The 25,662-nt window shown below is 41.3% G+C and overlaps 1 protein-coding gene across 5 annotated transcripts in view; it reads right to left on the reverse strand.

Moving 5' to 3' along the window:
• GNPTAB (N-acetylglucosamine-1-phosphate transferase subunits alpha and beta) overlaps positions 1–25,662 on the reverse strand; it is an 85,306-nt gene that overhangs the window by 49,207 nt on the left and 10,437 nt on the right. For 3 of the 5 annotated variants that reach the window (XM_067697720.1, XM_067697724.1, XM_067697721.1), the window contains exons 2-4: positions 10,759–10,844; positions 1,999–2,118; positions 894–935 (exon numbers count right to left, since the gene is read on the reverse strand). In XM_067697720.1, the coding sequence (XP_067553821.1) occupies positions 894–935; positions 1,999–2,118; positions 10,759–10,844 (248 nt within the window). Of the gene's footprint in view, positions 1–893; positions 936–1,998; positions 2,119–10,758; positions 10,845–21,228; positions 21,373–25,662 lie in introns of those variants that run through there. The other 2 variants (XM_067697722.1, XM_067697723.1) reach the window with 2 other exon arrangements.

Here is a 25,662-nt window from a genome sequence, read left to right on the forward strand (position 1 = left end):
AAGCCACAACTACTGAAGCCAGTGCACCTAGAGCCTGTGCTCTGCAACAAGATAAGCCACCGCAATGAGAAGCCCACGCACAACGACGAGTATAGTCCCCGCTCAACACAACTAGAGAAAGCCCATGTGCAGCAACGAAGACCCAATGCAGCCAAAAATAAATTAAAAATAAATAAAAATAACAGTATTAGCAATAGGTATTTATAAATAAATATGCATAATTAACATTAACAGATGATTCAGAAGGCACTTTTGGATCATTTCTATGAATAACTCTTCTATTTTAAGTCTAATGGTTCAGTGGGGAAGTGGCAGTTAACAGAGATTTCCGCCTGTTAGTGAGATGGTCTTGTTTTAAGGACCTATCAGAGTCAGGTATGATTCAAATCAAGAGAGATCATCTGATTCTTGTCATTGGGTTAAATCTCCTTCCCAAGTCCTTAAATATAAGACATACAACTATGACAGCTTTTAAAGATAAGGAAATATACACTGAACACATAGTTAAACAATGGACATAGATTCTATAAATGAAAACACTGGTGTAAGTTAGACTTAAGTGAACCAAGAGAACAGCACATCAAGACCGATTAATGGAAACGACAAAGAAGAAAAACCTTACCTAACGTATCTAGAAACGATAAAGTTTTGGTTAGCTACAACCAGAATAACCACAGTTCTTAATCAGCTGTGCCTCTGTTTTCTCATCTAACGGATGCACTTAATTTGGGGGTCAAAAACCAAAAGAAGAGGGACTGAACAGGAGCAACAGAGTAAGTAAAAAATACTTACTCTGTTTTGTTGTGTACTCAACAAAAGCAAGGGAGAAGAACCTAGACGTTTCACCTCCCTCCTTTGATTTTCATTACTGAGAGGAAAATCAAAATGCTTACCTCTTTTTAGTTGGTTCCGTTGTGTTTTTCCCAAGGATTTCTCTAGTGAAAGCAAATAGATTTCATTATATATGCATGGACTAGTGCTAGACTTACATGTGAATGAGGGAACTTAACAACATTGATTTTCCTGGTTACTCCATGAGAACCAACCAGTAAGTTAAGAAGTACTGTACTGTGTATAACATTTAAGATGCATAATAAATTATACATTTTAATACGCTATGATCAACAAATATTATCACGTACCACCCACAGTAACCACAAAAGTTTACTTAAAATATAAGCTTTTACATTTACTAGTAAAACATAGTTACGAGGCTATCAAAGTGATTTTCATGCACTGGGGAGGAGCACAGAGAGAGAGGCAAATGTGTTGCAGTGTGACATGGCCAAAGACCTGCAGCTGGGGGCACCCATAACATTTACAGAGAAATGAACGGGGAAATTCTCAGTAAATACTCCTGAGGACTCGGAGGGAAGTTACATCAGCCAGATCTCCAGCTCAGAAGGCTCTCCAGAAGCCCACTGTACTTTTCCCAGATAAATAAGATAATCAAAATTCCATATTTAAAAAAATTACCAAGGTTTCTAGTTCCATAGTATACTATTTGATATTAAAAAGGGTAACAAATATACTTTTTACTGCCTTTATCAAATGGAAAAAAACTTATGTCTGTAGGCCTGTTTTATTTTCAAGGGACGAATCCATCTTACTGTGTAGCAATTCTGCATGATAAAAGCTTACTTCATGAAGTTATCATCACATCTGGGACTCAGACTGAATGAGCAGGAAGCCCAGGGCTCCCTTAGGTGGCTCCTCCACCTTTAGGCCCTTTGGAGACCAAGGCGTCACTAGAACACCACATTCATGAGATGGCCACCTGACAAAGTGAGGCCAAGATCTCACCGAAGTGGCCGAGTCCTCCTTGGGCGCCAAGAAACAAGGGTCGGCTGCATGACTGCCAGAATCTTGTAACGGCATGAATTTGAGATGCAGATTCTTGTTTGAACAGCAGTGTAAGCATCATCTTACCTTCTGAAATGTACCATTAGTTACAAGTGTAGAGCTTTGTGTGTCTTGTTTTCTGACGATCAGTTTTACCTCATTGCTTTCTGCTCCTCCTCCATCTGCTCTCTGACTTGCTGCAGTTCCTTCAGTAGCTCAAGATCCGTGCCATTCACCCAGGTGTAAACCACGTCGATCGGCATGGGCAGACAGAGCCTAGGGTAAACACACAAGTCCTCCAGCTCATGTGCATGTTGCCAACATACTTGGGAATAAGAGCATAACAGGGTTTAAACTCAGAGGTTATGAAAAAATCAGCGAAAAGGTGATCCAACCATGGCGTATACCACAGACTTGCATGCTTTCAAACTGGGGCTTGGGCACTAATATTTACTGAGCCCCTTCTCTGGAGTTGCATTCTGCTAGACACTTTATGCAGTTTTGCATCGTCTGATCATCACAGCTACCCGGTGGAGGCTGCTGTCCCTTCAGTTTTAAGGCTGTGGGGGAGGTCTTAGAAGCTCACTTTAAACTGCTACATTCTCAGTTTAGCAAGTGAGAAAGCTGGGATACAAATGCAGCCAAACATAGAAAAGAAATTAGAAGCTTAAACAAAATTACCAAAAAAAAAGAGTTAGCCAGCAGTCCCCAATGAAGACCTGGCCCTCTTTAACGCTACAGGCTTCCCATTCCCAGCTGCCCCCAAGCCTGGCCCCTCCCCATCCTGTTCGCCCTACTCTGTTTTTTTTTTTCCATAGCAATGATCACCTATGAAATAATTAACATGTTACATACACTGGTAATTCATGTGTCCCTCCCCTAGAATGTAAGCCCCAAGGCAGCAGGAAACATACCTGTTTTGTTCCCTAAAGTACCCAGCGGATTAGGATTTGTGCCTGCAACGTGAGGAACTCGATGATTTACTTGAACACTACTAGCATAGAAGACCTTCCCGAACCTGCTTGATTTTTCCCTTACTATCTTACCCCTAAGGAGTCAGGCAGGCTTTTAATTCTTGAGTATCCTAAGCTCCACCTCAGTGTTTTTGTTCAGGTTTTACCCCTGTTGAAAGCTTTCTTCTCCTTTCCTTCATCAACTTACCATAATCCTACCCATCTTTCAGAGTCTGCTCCAGACCTACAACACGGGAGTTCATAGTGACATAGACATAATTCGGATACTTCTGTTTCAGGTTTGATCTTTTCCAAGAAACAGTACAGTTTCTTTGCTTTTTTCGTTTTTTTTTTTTTGGGGGGGGAGTTGTTTTTTTGGTTGCTGGTTTTTTTTTTTAGGCCAAGGACCTAAAGCTTACCCTCCTTTTATCTTTCTCACAGGCCAGGCACAGGATCAGGCCCCCAGCAGCACGAAGGGCTCCAAAGACTAAGCAAAACATGACTTTTGGCCACAGGGTTAATTATCTCAGGGGAAAACAAATGCAGTTTGGTGGATAAATCTTTCAAATTATGGAAGGAAAAAAATAAACAGAGTGACAAACACTTATAGCTTAAAAGAAGCAGGTGAGATGACTGGATGAAAGGAGTGCTTATCCATTTGGTGAATAAATATTTACTGAGCACTCAGTATGTGCTAGGCACTGTTCTAGGTGCTGGGGACTCAGCAGTAAACAAAAAAACCCAAAATCTATGCCTTCATGAAGCTTACATTCTAGAAAGGTGAAGACAGGAAATAAACCAAATAAGTGAAGTCAGATGATGTTCCATGTTATAAAGAAAATGAGGATACACAGTACGTCTAAGTGGGGGGTCAGTTTTAAACAGGGAGAGCAGAGATGGCTTTACTGGAAGGTGGCATTTCAGCAAAGAGATGAAGGAAGTGAGGAAGCAGGCCATGTGGGCAACTGGGGAAGAAGAGCCCAGAGAAGGGAAACATCATGTGCAAATGCCCTGAGGCAGCTGCCTATCTGGCATGGTTAAGGAACTAGAGGCCAGTGTGGCAGAGACAACAGGAGCAAAGGGAAGAGCATAAGAGGAGATGAAGGTCAAAGAGGTTCCAGGGGACCCAGAGCTTCACGTGGAAAATGCGGAATCAATCAGCTCATACTCAGACACAAGTGACAGCTGAGCATCTACCAACCCTCCCGTAAAGGTGCACCACTGCCCGCAGAATAAAATCTAAACTCCTTCATAATCTATACCCTGTGCTCTAGACGCTCCATGTGTATGCCCTTACCCAAACAGGATAAGAACTTGCAGGCTTCTGTGTCTTTGAACATGCTTCTCCCTCTGCCTAGAATATCCTTTCTTTCATGCTTCTTTTTAACCACTTCCTCATTCCCCAAATGCCCTCCTCCCTCACCTCCCACAAAGAAAATATACTGCTTAAGAAGCAACTTCCACTGTACTTTGTACTCTAAAGAAGCCTTAGCATACTGGTTGTACTATTTTTTTTTGATGTCTGTCTTCCACTAGATCAACTATCTCTAAGGCAAAAATGGTGTCACGCATTCTGTGCCCCTCTTCATTAATTATTTCCTCTCTTTCCTGTACAGGCTCAGGCTCTCTCTCCTTACTGTAACGATACGCAAATGCTTCCTCATCTAGGTTTTCTTCTGCGTGTGTCTATATGGATGGTTCCCAAATGTTAGCAGACATCAGAATCACCTGTAGGACTTTCAAAACAGATGGCTGGGCTCCATCCCCAGAGTCTCTGATTCATTAGTTCTGGAGTGGGACCCCGGAATCTGCATTTCTAACAAGTTCCCAAGTAATGCCAATGCTGCTGGTCCAAAAACTCACACTGAGAATTACTGATTTATAGGTAGATTATAGTTCATGTTTTTAAGTTAAAAAAAAAAGCCTTCCCCACTAAAATATCAGTTCTAGATGAGGTCAATGAGCTCCTCTTGTTCATCACTACATGCCTAGGAATAGTGCCTGGAACATAGTGGGGTTTAATATGTATTTACTGTCCAAATAACTATTAGTTCATTCCCTCAACATAAACATTAGTCTTTCCTATTAAAAAAAAAATGCCTCACATTACCCGCAAGTAAATTATCCAGAGTCATCTCACTCCCAAGTTCACAGGTGATCTATCTATGCTCAGACTAAAAATTAATTTGGAAAAAAAAAAAAAGCTTAAGTGACATATTTTAGAAAGAAAAGGCTTTTAAAAAGGAGGCAAAAATTTGCACATTCCAAAGCTTTTCTGTAAGAGTAATTATCTGCTATTAAAGATTGTTTTAATAGAGTCAAGAGATATCCATGCAAGTTCAACTGAGGAAAACAGCATAAGTATGTAATAATGCATGGATGTGCTGGTGCTTCTAGTAAGGCTGTATTACACGATCAATCCAATCCTCTGGTGTTAAACCGACAACCCTGAGGAGATCGTGTGATCTGCCCCTGGTCAGTGAGTCAGTTGTTTTTCTACTTATTAGACATGGTCACAGTGAGTGTGAGTCTTTTGTTCTAACCACAGACCACTAGCTTAGTTTCCAGATGAGAAGGAAGTCTTTAACTTAGAGCTGAAGACTAAGAAAGTTACCTATGATTCAGAACCAAAGCTGTGGTGATACCTTTTATTTTTATTAGTTTAGTTTAAGTGAATATGAAGGCACTCAATAGTCCCTTGGTTCTACATCACATAAAGCAGAGAGGAAAACTTAGAACATGAATAGTATCTTAGAAACAAAGTTGGAAGAGATTGTACACTTCATCTAATATCTACATTTTAGAGATGACAAAACTGAGCCCAGGCTGACTCAAGCCCTCATAATTAGCAGCAGCAGACAGTTCACATATTCATTGGTCACTGGCATATAGAATGGGATTTTTTTTTTCATTCAGGGCAAACAACATTAAAAAGACATGTAGAAACACTAGCAAAACAATGAAAACTTCCTATAAACATTATGGTTTTTTAAAATATATTAGATATTACATATGATCCATTTTCTTGTCATCATCGAAATTAGATAATCTTGAAATATCCCTACATAAAAATCAAACTATATTTTAATGCAATCTAAAATTAAGAGAAGAAATATTTAAAACACACACCCACACCCTTCAGAAAGAGAACAAGAGTGTTTGATTAAAACTGCTGACCTCAGTATCTAGATTTTCTGAGCTAGTTTTCCTTCTAAAAGTTTTGAGGCTCCGTCCAGGCAGAGATTTATGCGTCTGTGCACCACCAGCACGCAGCACAGCATCAGACACAGTAGGCCGAGTGAGTACTCAATAAATGTTGGGAGTGAAAGAAGGCCATTTTGAGCTTTTCTTAGGAAAATCAGCATTGTTAAAATAAAAGTTGGAGAAGGAGGAAAATTATGTTTCATTAAGAATCCGTTAATACAATAGTTGTCAAAGTGTGGTCACCAGACCAGTGGTTTCCGTATCACCAGTGAACTTGTTAGAGATGAAAATTCTCTGCACCCCTCTGAGACCTACAGATGCAGAAACTCTGGAGATGGGGAGAAACTGTATTTTCTCAAGCCCTCTGTGGAATTCTGCTGCACACTGAAGCTTGAGAACTGCTACATTAACGAATTATTCTCAAACTTTTTAGGGTCCAGACACTTCACACTCTTAAATATTCTTAAGGAACCCTAAAAGCTTTTGTTTTTAGGTTATAACTATCTACACTTGCCATTTTCTTTTTGTGTGTGTGTGGTTGGATATAATTTACTTTTTTTTTTTAACATCTTTACTGGAGTATAATTGCTTTACAATGTTGTGTTAGTTTCTGCTTTATAACAAAGTGAATCAGCTATACATATACATTTATCCCCATATCCCCTCCCTTTTGCGTCTCCCTCCCACCCTCCCTATCCCACCCCTCTAGGTGGTCACAATGCACTGAGCTGATCTCCCTGTGCTATGTGGCTGCTTCCCACTAGCTATCTATTTTACATTTGGTCCATGCCACTCTCTCACTTCGTCCCAGCTTACCTTTCCCCCTCCCCGTGTCCTCAAGTCCATTCTCTAAATCTGTGTCTTTATTCCTGTCCTGCCCCTAGGTTCATCAGAGCCATTTTTTTTTTTTTAGATTCCATATATATGTGTTAGTATACGGTATTTGTTTTTCTATTTCTGACTTACTTCACTCTGTATGACAGACTCTAGGTCCATCCACCTCACTACAAATAACTCAATTTTGTTTCTTTTTATGGCTGAGTAATATTCCCTTGTGTATATGTGCCACATCTTCCTTATCCATTCATCTGTCAATGGACACTTAGGTTGCTTCCATGTCCTGGCTATCGTAAATAGTGCTGCAATGAACATTGTGATACATGACTCTTTCTGAATTATGGTTTTCTCAGGGTATATGCCCAGTAGTAGGATTGCTGGGTTGTATGGTAGTTCTATTTTTAGTTTTTTAAGGAACCTCCATACTGTTCTCCATAGTGGCTGAATCAATTTACATTCCCACCAACAGGGCAAGAGGGTTCCCCTTTCTCCACACCCTCTCTAACATTTACTGTTTGTAGATCTTTTGATGATGGCCATTCTGACCGGTGTGAGATGATACCTCATTGTAGTTTTGATCTGCATTTCTCTAATGATTCACACTTGCCATTTTCAAAAATAAATCAGACATTCAAAAATTCATTTTAAAACAATAATAAACCCCTTCATGGGTTAACATAAATAACTTTTTAAATGAAAAGAGCAGGGACTTCTCTGGTGGCGCAGTGGTTAAGACTCCATGCTCCCAACGCAGGGGGCCCGGGTTCGATCCCTGGTCAGGAAGCAGGATCCCACATGCATGCCACAACTAAGAATTCACATGCCACAACTAAGGAGCCCGCCTGCTACAACTAAGGAGCCAGCAAGCCACAACTAAGACCCAGTGCAACCAAATAAATATTTTTAAAAAATAAAATAGGACTTCCCTGGTGACACAGTGGTTAAGAATCTGCCTGCGAATGAAGGGGACACGGTTAAAGCCCTGGTCAGGGAAGATTCCACATGCCGCGGAGCAACTAAGCTCATGCGCCACAACTACTGAGCCTGCGCTCTAGAGCCCAAGAGCCACAACTACTGAGCCTGCGTGCCACAACAAGAGAAGGCACCGTAAATGAGAAGCCCACGCACCGTAATGATGAGTAGCCCCTGCTCACCGCAACTAGAGAAAGCCCGCGTGCAGCAACAAAGACACAATGCAGCAAAAATAAGTAAATTTAAAAGAAATAAAATAAAATAAAAACTAAATGAAAATAGCAGTATTTTCTGAAACAACAAAACAATTTAGTGAGAAGAGAGGCATTACTTTACATTTCTCCAAATCTCTTTAATGACTTAGTAGAAGCAAGCAAGCAAGCATGTCAAATCATCTGAATTCAATCTGTTCCCATATGCTCTTTTGGTTGAAGAAAACCCAGGCCCACAGATACGTACTTGGAAAGGGGAGGCGTATTTTAATAGCCTTTTCAAATAATAGTGCATATTCTTCTTTGATACTACACCAAAATAAGGGGAAGTTTCTTAAAAATTGGTTGCAATGTGTGATCTGAAACTACATTAATGAACTTTTTGTGCTTTTACATTAAAGTCCATCGGTCTTTCTTGCACTTTGAATGGCTTTCACCCATGTGAAATTCTGTAACATCAATGCATTGGTCATCTGGAAAACAACAGCTTACTGAGTTATGCAGCTCTGCCAAATGTGACATATTTCCTTAATTTTCTTACATAATATTAACAAACGCAATTTTCTTGGATAATGCTGCAAATCTAATCAGAGAAGTTTTTACAGTATTGTGAAGCTATTAGGCTTACAGTGGTGGAAACAAGATTTCCAAAATTCTAATTTTCACTTCAAAGCTCAAATTTTATCTTTGGCAGCAAATACTATCATTTCTTTCCTTTCAAACACAGGATCGCTTTGTTTACTGTCAAGAAAATACCTGCCAAATATAACAAGTCTGAGTAATGACACTGTCATCTGTCCTTCCAAGTTATAACAATGGTGATCCATGAAACAGAACAGTGAGTTCAGGCTGCAACTCAAACAACCACGAGAGGGCTTTTCCTCAAGACAATCGCCATGCAGCCAGGTGCCTGAGGTGTGCTTCCCGTTGCATCACACAGAACATTAAGAAAATGTGTACTCACGGGGTCAGGGTAGAATCAAATCAACGATTTTTACTGCTTCCTCAGGAACATTCTTAAGCGAACCGGCTTTTTTCTGCCCCGTGCAGATATGTGGCGGTGGTGAATTACAGTGGCTTGTGCTAAGGTGTGGCAATTTTACCCACCATGGCTTTTACACAATTCGTGCAAATGTCAACGCAGTAAAAAAAAAGGCAAATAACACCTCAGCGCTCTTATAAATATAGCTCTGATTTCGCAGATCCCCCAGGTTCTTTGGAAACTGCTGTTTTAAGAGATCCTAAGAGAAAGATCTAGAGTTTCCCTACTTCGCCCTTCACTTGCTTAAAACAAAGCTTAGGCTAACTCAAGGAATCCTACAGCCTTTCTTCGCTGAGAGGTTCAGGACTATAACAGTGCATACATCTATGCCTAATTAGCACAGCTTTTTTAAAAAACTACTTATTTGATAGGGACCATATAGGCACTCATAACAAGTGGATAGAGGCGCAACGAAGTGCTTCTAAGCGGGGACAAGAGCTCCAGCAGAACTGCCGATGCAGTCTAGAGGCTCCCAGAAAATGGTCCAAGTGCATCAATTGACACCAATTACTAGTTACAGTTTCACTAGGTTTTCTGGTTCAGTGAAGGTAGAGAGGAGGACTTATGGTGTCTATTCTCCAGGGAAAATGGACAGTCAGGATCTAGGGAAGTTTCTGATTATGGTCTCTGACAGTTAGACCAAGGTCTATCTGTGAGGTTAACTACCTTTGTTAGCTACCTCACATTTGTTTTTGGTCACCCCGTGCTCCTTGCCCTATAGTGATTAGCTGTGTGCCGTTACAATGGAAAGCAGTTAATAGATACTGCATAAAGTGAGTAAACCAAAAAGGAGAGAACTCCGTTTTTTGTTTTTGCTTTTTTTTTAAGTTGAAAGGACGGTCACCAGAAGAATCCAAAACAAAAATTCATTAACCATGGTTCCTCTGGGTCAGGGGAAATTCAGAATGGAACAGAGAGAGGCTTTACTTTTTCTTTTTGTTTTTCTTTTTCTATAATGTTTGAACTGTTTTTGACCATAGACATATATTGCTTTTATGATATAAAACCATACAAGTAACAGTTTTACAGACAAAAAAATGAAAAGACCGTGTGTGACTTATTTTAGCTGTGAGAATGGAAGGAGGATGTTGGAAAAGATTGCTTTAACTTTGAGGTCTGTCTTGTGAGGGACGAAAAAGTCTCCAAGGAAAAGGGTGAAGGCAGCATTCAGGAGTGGCTGCACCAAGAAGCTTGGCTTTAAGGAGAAAAAGACCCAACCTGTGAGGTTGTTTGCTCCTCCCCACAGTGAGGCAGCCAGATGTGGTGACCACAGGGGCATGTGGGCGTCCAGTCCTGGTGGATACCACAGCAGATGCTCTGGTTAACACAGTGATGTCAACAGAAGAACACTGGCCGGGGCTTGGAACTGGCTGCAGAGTAGCCGCCTGGCTTCCTCATCCTACAGGGGGATGGAATTACCTTGAGCTCACAGAACTGGGGCAAGGACAAAGCGAGATCGTGTAACTTAAAGTACTCAATATACTGCAAAGCAGGATTGCTCTTTGGCAATCAAATTTTTCATCCATAAAACGTGAGGATGGATTACAAGGTACCTTCACATGGGAGTAGTCTTGAACAAGCTAAACCATACCTACAACTTGGAAAGACCCCTTCAACTATTCTACTTAAAGCATGGGTGATTTCATGGCTTATTTAAGCCCAAATAAGCTACTCTCCAAAACTGATCTCTTCTCACCGATTCTGAAAGGACTTCCCAGCAATATTGTCTCTGTAGGAATCAAACAAAACATGGTATTGATCCCGGCTCCATTCCAGAACCACCTAGGGAAAAAAAGAAAAGAAAAACAAATGTTTTCTTTGCATCAAATACTGAGAGTATGTAACTTTCATTTCATTTTAATTTCATTAAGAATTGCTACAAGACTCCCAAGGCAATAGAAATAAAAGCAAAAATAAACAAATGGCACCTAATCAAACTTATTACAAGCTTTTGCACAGCAAAGGAAACCAAAAACAAAATGAAAAAACAACCTACGGACTAGGAGACAATATTTGCAAATGATGCAACCGACAAGGGCTTAATTTTCAAAATATATAAACAGCTCATGCAACTCAAAACAACAACAACAAACCCAATCAAGGACTTCCCTGGTGGCCCAGTAGTTAAGAATCTGCCTGCCAGTGCAGGGGACATGGGTTCGAGCCCTGGTCCGGGAAGATCCCACATGCCGCAGAGCAACTAAGCCCGTGTGCCATGACTACTGAGCCTGCACTCTAGAGCCCGCGAGCCACAACTCCTGAGCCTGCGTGCCACAACTACTGAAGCCCATGCACCTACAGCCCGTGCTCCACAACAGGAGAAGCCACCGCAATGAGAAGCCCGTGCACCACAACGAAGAGTAGCCCTTGCTGGCTGCAACTAGAGCAAGTCCCTGCGCAGCAACAAAGACCCAACACAGCCAAAAATAAATAAATTTATAAAAATAAATAAATAAATAAAATAAAGCTCAATATAACTGTCCTTGGCTAGTACGGCTACCTGGAAGGTGGGGAGAAAACATCAGAGAGAGTTGCGCTTCACAAACGGCTGAGAAATGCTGACGTGCTGTATGTTAATACAACATGCCTTCCTTCATCAGATAAATTAATCTTGGCATCTCCAAACCGCTCCGGTGTATTAGAAACAACGGCAATAGCAAAGGGTCCTTAAATACCACATTTAGGAACGTTCCTCTAGTTCAGAGTTCTGCACTCTTAGATCTTGGGGGAAGTGGTAGGAATGCTGGCTTATTACTCGGGATGTGGGTTTTCATCCCAGCTCTGTCACTTTTATGAGTGACACTGAGCAAGTTACTTAGCCTCTTCAGGCTGTTTCTTCATCTGTAAAATGCAGGGGGTCTTTGAAATCCCTGCCAGTCCTAAAAGTCTATGACTTAAGAGGGGCTCCCAGCTGCAGGGTTGACACTGTGTTTCTCACCTGTATCCTCCATGCCCCCACGTCAACTCCATAAGGACACCGTGTCTCTTCCTGTCTTCACCTCCTCTGGGTCTTTTGTCCCTGCTCCTAAGCCCATCAACATTTGAACTTGATTCTCTTCCATCAGAAACATTTCCCTTTTCTGCTATTCCTGTCAACTAAACCCTATTATGAAAATCTTTCTAAACTTTTCTAGATGAATGAGTAATATGCTCTATGAGGAATGAAAAAGGAAACTTGTAAATCAAATAAAATTCATCTAAGGGTTAGTGTCAGATCATTTCCTTAATACTATCAAGGACGGAAAAGAGTAGAAAAAACTTGTGCAATTAAAAAATTGTTTACTCTGGGGTAAACTGTAAAACTATGAACACCTTCCAAACAACAAAGAAGCCAAAAAAGACTTAAACTTGCAATTAGATAGTTTTCAGCCATTATCAGCAGTAAACAAAAGACCAGAGGAACAGGTGAGAGAAACACTGACTACTGTAAAATCGAGTCTCTGTTCTTGCACAAAGCCTTTCCATATTCTTCAGCCCAGTCTGAATGCTTCCTTCTCAGAACTCTGGATAACTTCTATCTCTATCACTTACTTGATGCCTTGCATCACTTAGTTTTATTGTTATTTACCTTTTACCCCATGTTAGCATCTTGACAGACCAAGCAAACTGCTCAAAGGGTAGAGAACGACTTACAATTCTGCTTATTATCAACTCATACCCAGCACATTACATACCATCTTCTTCTTAGTAAATATTACCTCACTACTGTAGGAGTGACGTAAGAGCAGGCTGGATTTGGGAATTTGGGATGCCTTCTAAGAGAACCTCCCAGCTCTCCTGCTTCGTAGTTGTGTAACCCTGGGTAAACTACAATGTGTGGGCCTCAACTTCCTCAACTATGAAATAAGTACTAAATCTATTTCATTGGTCTGCTGTGCTGCTGTAGTAGGACGGTGATTCTCCCATGACGTGGGCAAGTAAAGGGTATGGGGAGTGTGCCAGGCATACTGGAAGCCGAGGGTAAACAAGCTTAACTTCTGAAATGCCATCATTTTTATAATGGCAAGACATTTAAAACATTCTATTGGTAGTAATGCAAATTTTTTATGGAGAAAAATGGAATATTGATGTGATAAAAATACCAGATATAATGTTGACCTTCAAAAAATGTCCTGTTTGCCATTTTGAGCTATTTTCCACACACACACACACACACACACACACACACACACACACACACACACACACACACACACACACACACACACACCCTCCTCTCTACATTATTCTCCTCAGAGGACTTACTTTTGTCTGTTACTAAGGGTAGTTTGTTGGTAAAAATTTAAGACACAATGAACAAAATACTATTTACTAAAATACTACATGAGCTCTCAAATACCACATAAACAATGTATTATTAATAAAGAATTATAAAAATCATCTAAAGGTAGTTTATTCTACTAGTTAAAGATGTTTATCACTTTTGGACTTCCCTGGTGGCGCAGTGGTTGAGAATCCGCCTGCCAATGCAGGGGACACGGGTTCGAGCCCTGATCCGAGAAGATCCCACATCCTGCAGAGCAACTAAGCCCGTGCGCCACAATTACTGAGCCCACATGCTGCAGCTACTGAAGCCCACGCACCTAGAGCCCGTCCTCCACAACAAGAGAAGCCACCGCAATGAGAAGCCCGCGCATCGCAACGAAGAGCAGCCCCCGCTCGCCGCAACTACAGAAAGCCCACGCGCGGCAACGAACACCCAGTGCAACCAAAAATAAATAAATAAAATTAAAAAAAAATTTTTTTTTTAATGTGTATCACTTTTAAGACTCCATCTTAGTAATCATGGCGTCCAAGGTATTCAAGATCAATTGTTGGTTAGTTTTACAAAATTGCAGCCAAAGTCAGTCTTAATGTGCTGATCACAGGAGAAGGGGTTCAAACACACACTCACCAAGCACCACTGTGCCAGGCACACCCCTCCATTGAATCCCCACAATAAGGCACCACTTTGAGGCACGTACACAATGGCACAAAAAGAAGCTCCAGGCCAAGTTGCAGTGTGTGTGATGGGGCTGAGGTTTGAATCAACCAAACTCCGTAGCCCACGTTCCTGTTTAGCTTGGCCCGGGCTCTCTCAGCTTCACCTGGCCTGCTCTTCTGATGCTTATTTACACAGAGCCAGCTTTGTCAAATACACATTCATGAATGTGGTCATTCAACCAGTTGAAACTGGTATGTTTATCACCCTTAATTCAATGGCCCAGCATTTTTAGAATGTCTGATAGTCCTTCAGCTGGTCTGTGCGCACAAACGCTAAAATTTTCAGTTGATAAACTTTTTCAATTATGAAACCGGCACACACTTTTGTTGATGATCTTGATGGTCCCGAAACACGACCAAATGCATGCCTGTGGTACAGTAACAGTGAATGAGGTGCAAGCCCCATAATCCTCTGGGGATTCCCCAGCTAAGGAAAGGAGGAAGGTAATTATTAAGAAGCGAACTGGTGAACAGTGCAAGGATCATAAGATTACAATCAGAAGTTTAAGTCTGGAACTTATCAATAATAAAATCTAGGGCACTTCTCCATTTTCAATTTCTTCTTCTGCAGAATGAGGATATAAATACCACCTATTTCACAAGATTGTTTTGATAAGATATGCAAATCCTATAGGGCTGTACAATACTCACTGCAAACTGCTCACAGGTCTCTTAAAGACAGCGTTTACATGCTACAATATAATTAATTCACCTGTTTAAATATTATCTACACCTCTGCGAGCAACTCAAAGCCAGGAACTTAATCTCTCTCATTTTCAGTCCTAGAACCTTGCACACTGCCTGGCACAAAATCAATAAACTTTCTAGAATGAGTGAATACGGCTACTAGTTTTACAAGACAAACACCTTGGAACAGCCTACTGCTCTGTGGTTTCCCTCCAGAGCTTCCTGCTTTCAGATCCACTCCCAGATAGTCAATGTAAAGGCTAAAGTCTACAGGTATAGAGAGACGACAGCAGGCCTCAGCACACAAGGATGCAAAACTCTCTCTGTAAAAACACATGTCCCTTTCTCAAAGTTTCAAGTGTATAAATGTGACGAGCTACCTTGTAAAACTTAAGATGCCAGGGCTCTCCAAACTCAAGCAGCAAGAACTCTAAGTCACTCTGACAGAGCTTTTCATACATTGATAATCACATCAGAAGTTTATAATATTCCCAAATTACAACAGGTTCTCCATAGTTTCTGAAAACAAAATATATTTTGCATTAAGAGCCACTAAATGGCAGACAAAGATAATCTAAGCTTTATCTTTTTCTGCTAATCCCCCTCCTCCCCTGATACCAATCAGGAAGTCAAATCTCATCACCAGCAGCATTTTCTAATCACATTTGATTAAACATGTTTGTTTTCCTGCTTTAGTCCATTAGGGTTGCTCTGACAGAATACTACAGACTGTGTGGCTCAAAACAACAGAAATTTATTTCTCACAGTTCTGGACACCGGGAAGACTAAGATCAAGGTGCTGACAGATTTGCTATTTGGTGAGGGCCTGCCTCCTGGTCCACAGATGGCTGTGTTCAGGCTGTGTCACCTCACATGGTGGAAGGGGCAAGGGAGCTCTCTGGGGTCTGTTTTATAAAGGCACTAATCCCACTAATGGGGGTTCCACCCTCATGACCTAATCATCTACCAAAGAGCTCACCTCCTAATAGCATCACACTGGAATAGTTTCAGCATATAAATTTTGGGAGGACACAAACAGCTCACTGCATTTCCCAACACGAAGTGGCTAAAATAAAAGATTAACCCATTTCTTATTAGGCATTGAATGGTTACCAAAAGTGGGCTGATCTCTCCTTTTCATACACAGGAAATGACCCAAACCCAAGACGCACAAGACCACTATTTACTTGAACATTAATTAAACTCAAAGATACTTTTCTAGACCACGTCTACCTTCTTTGAATTCTTCACAGAATTAGATACACGACATACATTTGATGACCATTTTAAAGGGCACAAAACGGGAACCAGGGCTTTGTCCTCAGGGAGCTGACATCCTGTTAAGGACTAATCATGTACTTGCATGAAATGATTTAGGAATGCTTACTGTTCAGCTTTTACATGAGTACAGATTAAAACAGATTACTGTTGGAGAAAAGGAATAATCCAGGATAGGGTTAATCATAATAACTTAACAAAATCTCTCTCCTTTTTCTAGGAGAGAAAGCTGAGATTTTTAAAGAAGTAGAGGAGCAAAGAGAGGGAATTCCCTGGCAGTCCAGTGGTTAGAACTCCGCTCTTTTACTGCTGAGGGCCCGGGTTCGATCCCCAGTTGGGGAACTAAGATCCCGCATGCCGCACAACGCAGCCAAAAAAAAAAAAAAAAGTCTCCTCAACCACACTTGAATAAAAGGAAAAGGTGTGTGTGTGGGGGAAACTACCAAAGATGGTTTCCAAATATATTCAAACTGCCTTTCTGGGTACATATATGTAGGTTTAGTTGCTTTACAGTTCAGAGTTTACAGAATCACAGAATTACACAGTGCCAATGTGTGAGCCCTGCTAGAACGTCCTTGCAAACAGTTACTCTACCTATGAATTTAGATCTGCACTGTCCAAAAACATGGTATTCCCCACTAGGCATGTGTGCTAATTTAAATTAAGACTAAATAAGTTAAATTTAAAACTTAGTACCTTAGTCACACTAGCCACCTGTGAAGTGCCCAACAGCCACATGTAGCTAGTGGCTACTGTACTGGACAGCTCATAATTACAGGCCATTTCTAACACTGCACAGAGTTCTCCTGGACAGGGCTGCAGCTCTTCAATGCCTAAAGATTAAGTACATGTCACAAAAGCAGGCCCTGACCTCAGCCCCAGTTTTGTGATTTTATTTATTTTTTTAATATAAACTCTTTATTGTACAGATGAGAATCTGAGACTCAAAGAGTTTAAGTGACTTATCTAAAGTCACACAAAAAGAAGAGTTCTGGGCCTCCCTGGTGGCGCACTGGTTCAGAATCCGCCTGCCAATGCAGGAGACACGGGTTCAATCCCTGGTCCAGAAAGATCACACATGCCGTGGAGCAACTAAGCCCGTGTGCCACATCTACTGAGCCTGCACTCTAGAGCCCACAAGCCACAACTACTGAGCCCACATGCCACAACTACTGAAGCCTGCACGCTAGAGCCCGTGCTCCACAAAAAGAGAAGCCACCGCAATGAGAAGCCTGAGCACCGCAACAAAGAGTAGCCCCAGCTCTCTGCAACTAGAGAAAGCCTGTGTGCAGCAACGAAGACCCAACGCAGCCAAAAATAAATAAAAATAAAATAAATAAATTTATTTAAAAAAAAAAAAGAAGAGTTCTGACTCCCCCTCCCCTCCCAAATTTTTGTCAACAGGCTGCTGGCTCCTCTTAGCAGACGGATGTTTCCTCGGATCTCAGACAGCTTCTCTCCCGCATGGGATCTGGCACAGATATCTTTCACCATCTTCTCCCATCAGAACATGCATTTCTGGCAAGAGAGCAGCTCTGATTCCCTGGCTTTTCTTCCTATTTCCTCTGGATAAGGTCTCTATAGTTTTGTTTTTGTTATTTTTTTAATGGAAGAAGCCAAAGTACTGCAGTGAGGATATTTATCTTTGAGATTCATTTAGGGGAACCTGGTTTTCTTGGCCAAATGCTATAGTGAGCTAACCCTAGGTAGAAAGCATGGGCAGGATGAGGATGGACAAATGTAATAGCTTTGTGATTTTAGACAAGTCACTTAAAGCTCTCTAAGTTCCAAAACAATTCCTTATCCCATAAGGGGCTGTTATAAAAGAAATCAAGTGAGCTGATATATATCCATCTATTCTAATAACTACAAAGTACTGCAGGAAATGTAAGGTTTTAAGACTATGAAAGAACACTGAACTTATTTAGTCCTTCAAGAGGCTCACAGCCTACTGGGCAGACAAATATGAAACAAACAATTATAACATGTGAAAAATATACCCAAAGTATAAATAAAAGTGCAGTTGGTAAACATTTGTTATTATTAAACCAGAAGCCAAAACTAATCAAACTAAGTTTTTTTGTTTTTTCTCTTTATTTTGGTAAAATTTAATTGCCATAAAAATGTTTAGTGAAATGAGATAAAATTTTACAAAATATCTGCTTGTGGTGCTTACTATACTTACCTCCATCAACAAATGAATTTTATCTCATACTGTTACTTAGACAAAAACATTTTTTAAAATTCACCAAGGAGAGTTCTCTTTTTATGAGTGTCAAATGCAGAGAAGTCATAAATTAGGCAAAAAGAATGCTATATATTTTTAAATAGCTTTAAAGCCATTAAAAAACCCCTTTCCTGAGGGGCAATTAGCAATATGTATCAAAGGACCAAAGAAATGGTCATGTCTTTGTTCTAATTCCACCTCTAGAAATACATGCCAAGAAAATCATCATAGGTGCACCCAAACACTTCTGTATAAATGTAATAACCATTATTACTTATACAAATAAAACCTGGAGATAGTTTAAAAATTAAACAGCAGGTAATCGGGTAAATAAATTAAGGTACAGTCACACAAATATTATGAAGCTATTAAAAATTATGCAGTTTTTAAGCAACTATTAAAAATCAGTAACTTCAGTTAGCCAACAAATATGTGGCACCATTCCAGACTCTGAGGACATAGTAATGGACAAAACAAAATGTCTTCCTTCTGGAGCATACAGACTAGTCAAAGGGTAAAGTGTTTGGTAAAATATTACATGAAAAAAGTAACAATCAGAACTATCAGTCTGGAATGTAACCTCAGCAAAATGGCAGAGTAAGCAACTCCAATCTCTCATCTCCTCAGAAACACTGAAAAACAAGCAGAAACTGCCAGAAAAATAAAAGACAAATATTGTATGAAATATACATTATATGAAATGTCCAGAATCAGCAAATCCATAAAGACAGGAAGTTATCAGAGGTTACCAGGGCCCAAGGGGAGAATGGAGAGTTACTGCTTAATACCAAGTTTCTGTTTGGGGTGATGAAAAAGTTTTGGAAACAGTGGTAATGGTTGCACAACAACGTAAATGTAATTAATGCCACTGAGTTATACACTTAAAAATCATTAAAATGGCAGGGCTTCCCTGGTGGCGCAGTGGTTGAGAGTCCGCCTGCCGATGCAAGGGACACGGGTTCGTGCCCCGTTCCGGGGAGATCCCACATACCGCGAAGTGGCTAGGCCCGTGAACCGTGGCCGCTGAGCCTGCGCGTCCAGACCCTGTGCTCCGCAACGGGAGAGGCTACAACAGTGAGAGGCCCGCATACCGCCAAAAAAAAAAAAAGGCAAATTTTGTTATTTGCATTTTGCCATAAAATTTTGGAAGAGAAGTAAATCACTATAATACTCCTCCCAAGAGTAATAAAGGAACATTATCAACAATTCTGATCACAGATTGGATAACTTAGATGAAATGGACCAAATCCTTGAAAGATACAAACTACCAAAGCTCAAACAAGGAGAAATTCATAATCTGAATAGCCTATACCTATTAAATAATTTGGATCAATAAGTAATAACCTTCCAAAACAGAAAGCAACTGGCCCAGATGGGTTCACTGGTGAATTCTACCAAATATTTAAGGAAGAAATGATACCAATTCTCTACAATTTCTTCCAGAAAATGGAAGCAAAGGGAACACTTTCTAACTCATTTTATGAGGAAAATTATAAACCAATAACTCTCATGAACATGGATGTGAAAATCCTCAATAAAGTGTTATCAAATAAAATCTAACAATGTATAAAAGGAATTATATAACATAACCAAGTGGGATTTATTCTAGGTATGTATTTTTGAAAACTGGTTCAACATTCAAAAATTAATTAATGTAATCTACCATATCTCAAGGCAAAAGAAGAAAAATCATATGATCATATCAACAGATAAAGTATTTGACAAACTTCAACACCTATTTTTTCTTTTTTTGGCTGCACCATGTGGCTTGTGGGATCACAGTTCCCCAACCAGGGATAGAACCCTTGCCCTCGGCAGTGAAAGCGTGGAGTCCTAACCACTGGACCACCAGGGAATTCCCTTAACACTCATTTTTTTATTTAAAAATAAAAAATAAAAGCCTCTCAGCAAATTAGGAACAGAAGGGAACTTCCTCAACTAGGCTATTTCCAAGTGAAATTAACATTTGCATTGGGACTAGTAAAGCAGCTTGCCCTCCCTAATGTAGGTGGGCCTCATCTAATCAGTTGATGGCCTAAATAGAACAAAAAGGCTGAGTAAGGGAGAATGTCCTCTGATCTGACTGCCTTGAGCCGTAACATCAGTCTTTCCTGCCTTCTAACTTGAACTGAAACGTCAGCTCTTCCTGGGTCTCTAGGCTGCCAACCTTCAGACAGGAACTACAGCATCGGCCTTCCTGGTTCTCAGGCCTTTGGACTTAGACTAGAGCTACTTCATTGGCTCTCCTGGACCGCTAGCCTTGCTAAATGCAGATCTTGGAGACTTGTAAGCCTCCACAATCCTGTAAGTCAATTCCATATAATCAGTCTATTTCCATACACACACACACACACACGTGCGCACATGCATGTATGCACACACATACATATATCCTATTGGCTTTGTTTCTCTGAAGAACCCTAATATATTTATATGTCAACTGATATCAACTAAACCTGTATACTTTTATATTAAGGTTCAATTGAGAAACTGATCACTCAGGTGACCTTTCCATATTTAGATACTAGGGAAAAAGTATCTCTGCACTCCACCTCTTGGTGCCAGGCTCTATTCTAGGGGCTGAGGATACAGTAGTGAATAAGACAGAAATGCTCCTCCCACGGAGCTTACATTTTGAGGGAGAGAGAAATGAGACATTAAATACACACATACATATTTTCAGACTGAAACTACGTACTACTTTTAAAAAGAAGGGGAATAGAAAAAGGAGTGACCTGGTGAAAGAGGCTGCTTTAGGTTGGGTGGTGGGGAAGGCCCACCTGAGAAGGCATTACTGAGCTGAGACCTGTATGACCAGGAGCACGTCACATGGTGGTCTGCGGGCAGTGCTCTCCAGCCTGATGGGACAACAGTGCAAAGGTCCTAAGGCGGACACAAACCTAACGTGTCAAGGAACAAAAAGAAGACACCAATTCTGAGCCTCAACCTCAGGCAGGTTTGCAAGTATCCACTTGCTTTCTGTGCCTTTACCACTGCTTGAGAAGAACATGTCCAGGCTGGTCTGCTGGTCCCAGGACGAAAGACATGCGGTCCAAGTCCAACCCAGATGAGCCAACTCCCACCTGACCTGCACATCCCAGAGAAGAAATAACTGTCATTTTAAGCCAGGGACTGACAAACCTCTTCTGTAAAGGGCCAAACAGTAACCATCTTAGGCTTTTCAGGCCATATGGTTTCTGCCACAGCTATTCAATGCTGCTGTTGTACTGAGAAAACAGCCATAGACAACAGTAAATGAATGGACGTGGCTATGTTCCAATAAAACATTTATTTATGGACACTGATATTTATAATTCATATAATTTTCATGTGTTATGAATTCTTCTTCTTTTAGTTTTTTAAAGCCACTTAAAAATGTAAACTCCATTCTTAGACTGCAGGCCATACAAAAACAGGCGTAGTTTGCTGCTCCTGTTTTAAGCCAGCAAACTTGAAGGTAGTCTGTTAGGGTACATTTTTGTAGAAATAGTTACAGCACACACAGTGGATACGTGACACAACCTGCTCAAAGAAGTGGCGCATTTAGGATCTTACATACAGACCATTAGAAGGAGTCTGAATTTTCTACTGTGTACAATGGGCATGATGTAGCCTGATTCACATTTTTTAAAAGGTAGCCTGGTTGCAATGTGGAGAATGGATTGTAATGAAGCAATAGTGGTGAGAGATGATGGTGGTTTAAATATCCATAACACAGGTACCACATCTTTTTTTTGGGGGGGGGCCCACATGGCATGTGGGATCTTACTTCCCCAACCAGGGATTGAACCTGCGCCCCCGCCAGTGGAAGTGTGGAGTCTTAATCACTGGACCGCCAGGGAAGTCCCACCACATATTTATTCTTAAATTCTTGGAGCAGAGGTTCTCAGCTTTTTCAGTCTTAGGACCCCTTTATACTCTTAAAAATTATTTAAGGGCTTCCATGGTGGTGCAGTGGTTGCGAGTCCACCTACCGATGCAGGGGACACGGGTTCGTGCCCCGGTCCGGGAAGATCTCACATGCCGTGCAGCAGCTGGGCCCGTGAGCCATGGCCGCTGAGCCTGCGCGTCCGGAGCCTGTGCTCCGCAGCGGGAGAGGCCACAACAGTGAGAGGCCCGCGTACGGCAAAAAAAAAAAAAAAAAAATTATTTAAGATTCCAAAGAGTTTTTAAATTTTATGTGGGTTATGTCTACTGATATTCACCATATTAAAATTAAAACTGAGGAAATTTTAAAATATTTGTTCATTTAAGAAATAAACCCATTACAGGGCAACATAAAGATTTTCATGAAAAATAACTGTTTTCCTAAACAAAAAAGTTTAGTGAGAAGAGTTGCATTGTTTTTAATTTTCACAAATTTCTTTAATGCGTGGTTTCATAGAAGAAAACTGGAATATCTTTGTGTTCTGCATTCAGTCTGCTGCAATGTCACATGTCTGTTAAGCCTCTGGGAAACTCCACTGTACTCTAATAAGAGAATGAGCGAAAAAAGGTAAATAATGTCTTAGTATTATCGTGTAAATAGTTTGAACTTGTGGATCACTGGATAGGGTCCCCAGACTACCTGTGGAAAACTGCTGGCTTGGGGTAATAGCTTACTTTTAAATGCTAGAATCTCAGTGATTCTGAAGTACAGCTGTCCTTCGGTATCCTTAAGGACACCTACCCCGCTTCCAACCCACAGATACCAAAATCCACAGATGCTCAAGTGCCTTATATAAAATGGCATAGTATGTGCATATAAACTAAGCACATCCTCCCATATACTTTAAATCATCTCTAGATTACTTATAATACCTAATACAATGTAAATGCTATGTAAATAGTTGCTGGCGCACTTGCAAGTTTTGCCTTTTGGAACTTTTTAGAATTCCCCCCCCCTTTTTTTTTTGGCTGCGTTGGGTCTTCGTTGCTGTGTGCGGGCTTTCTCTAGTTGCGGTGAGCGGGGGCTACTCTTTGTTGCGATGCGCAGGCTTCTCATTGCGGTGGCTTCTCTTGTTGCGGAGCACAGGCTCTAGGCACACGGGCTTCAGTAGTTGTGGCACGTGGGCTCGGTAGTTGCAGCTCGTGGGCTCTAGGGCGCAGGCTCAGTAGTTGTGGCGCATGGGCTTAGTTGCTCCGCGGCATGTGGGATCTTCCCAGACCAGGGCTCGAACCCGTGTCCCCTGCATTGGCAGGCAGACTCTTAACCACTGCTCCACCAGGGAAGTCCTCCCCAAATGTTTTCAATCCCTGGTTGGTTGAATCTGCAGATATGGAACCTGTGACTATGGAGGGCTGACTGTACTTTGAGGTAAGTTACTCTACTTTACATACTATTCAGTACGGACAACTTTAAAATAAAGAGACTCGCCCCAAAAGTCAAGCAATTAATTAGATATAGATTATGCCAGTTTCCAAAAGCAAAGACATTGTTCTTTCAGGCCTTTGTACAATTATAAAAATCAACATGCAAAGCCTGCTGACTGTGCAGCACTGCACCCAGTGTGGCAGGTTCACCTGAACCCCTACTACGCCCCACAGTCTCCTGTTCCCAGTTATCCGTCTGCAGTTCACTGTTCACAACACCACAGAGCAACTGTTCTAAACACAGATTTGACTCATCACTCTCTTGCTCAAAACCATTTGAATGGTCCCCATTTTCTTCAGGAGGAATCCAAATTCCTTGGAGTCACTCCATAGGCGAGTTCTAAACTGGCCACCGCCTGCCTCTCCAGCTTCACTCCTGGGTACGCTGCTGCGGCCCTTCAGAACCACTTCTGTTCCAGAAGGTGAGGGCTACCTCTCATACCCATACCTTTACGCCTAGAGCATCCTTCACTTACAAGGGGGGAGGGGCTCCCGTTTCTTCCCTCAGCCATCTCCTTCAAGATCAAGCTCACATGTCACCCTGAGAAACTTCCCCGGACACTCCGGTTATCACAATGCATCTTAAGTTTGCCTATTTGCTGGTCTGTCTGGAGAGTGAGCTCCTCAATAGCAGAAAGATACAGAACCATCTTTGTGTCTCTAAGCAGTAGAGTACCTGGCCCAGAGTAAACACCTCCACTGATCTCTGCTGAGTGAACAACTTACGAAATTTGGTAAAGAAACTTTATCCAATTTAGAATTAGGCAGAAACAGAAATGAAGTTAATGGAGAGAGGTAATGAAGGAGGGATAAACTAGAACCTAAAAGAAGAAACAATTTTAGGAAGCAATTTTAAAGGGCAATACAGGGCTTCCCTGGGGGCGCAGTGCTTAAGAATCTGCCTGCCAATGCAGCGGACATGGGTTCGAGCCCTGGTCTGGGAAGATCCCACATGCCACGGACCAACTAAGCCCGTGTGCCACAACTACTGAGCCTGCACTCTAGAGCCCGTGCGCCACAAGTACTGAGCCGGCGTGCCGCAACTACTGAAGCCCACGCACCTAGAGCCCGTGCTCTGCAACAAGAGAAGCCACCACAATGAGAAGGCTGCGCACCGCAACGAAGAGAGGCGCCGCTCGCCGCAACTAGAGAAAGCCTGCGCACAGCAAAGAAGACCCAACACAGCCAAAAATAAATAAAAAATTAAAAAATAAAGGACAATACAGTTTTTAGTCTGATCATACATAGAATGCATTTGACTCTCCTTGCACAAGTGTGACTTAGTCTGTAACATTTCTGAAAGATCACTTTTTTCCCTGCTTAATTTAGTGTATGTATGAATCACACACAGGCTGACTAATCACCTGCTAAAGATACTGCATGTGGATCACAAGATTGAAACAATCTAAGGACAGTAAGAACTTAAAAAGATACATTGTGAATATACATAACCTATCACAGCTACAATTGTTCGTTACAGTTTAGAAGGAACCAGGATAACATACGTTATTGTAAAGTGCAGGCTGTGCTAAATTAATAAGGCACTTGCCTCCTCTGCTTTCACATCAACCAAAATAAAGCACACTCAGATAAAGAAATCATTGTGAACTTTTCTACTCTGTCTCTAAGAAAAGATTAATATACTCTTCAGTGTGACCTTGGACATCAGGCCAGAAGGTAGGTGCCCTGTTGTCTTCGTGAGTGTTGTGGTCAAGGGAAGATCAGGGCTGGCATGGGGCACTTGGCATTGAATTGGCATCTACTCAGCACCTTGCACCAGGCACTATGCAAGGTACCTTATATACTTTAGGCATCTTATTTAAACCACCTTTCCTCACAGGCTCAATCACAATCAGTGAGCAAAACTAAATATTTGTAAGTATTCATTCAACAAATATTCACTGAGCACCTATCGCTAGGGTCTGGGAGGACAAACGAACCTATCTTGTTCACTTTTATATACCAAGATGTCAGTGGAGTGTCTGGCACATAATGGAACATGAAGGCCAGATGATTTTGCCTCCTAAATCTCTCAAATCTGCCCACTTCTCTTTATCTGCCCTCCACCAGCCT

The sequence above is a fragment of the Pseudorca crassidens genome, chromosome 11, assembly GCF_039906515.1.
Source record: "Pseudorca crassidens isolate mPseCra1 chromosome 11, mPseCra1.hap1, whole genome shotgun sequence".
Lineage (NCBI taxonomy): Eukaryota > Metazoa > Chordata > Mammalia > Artiodactyla > Delphinidae > Pseudorca > Pseudorca crassidens.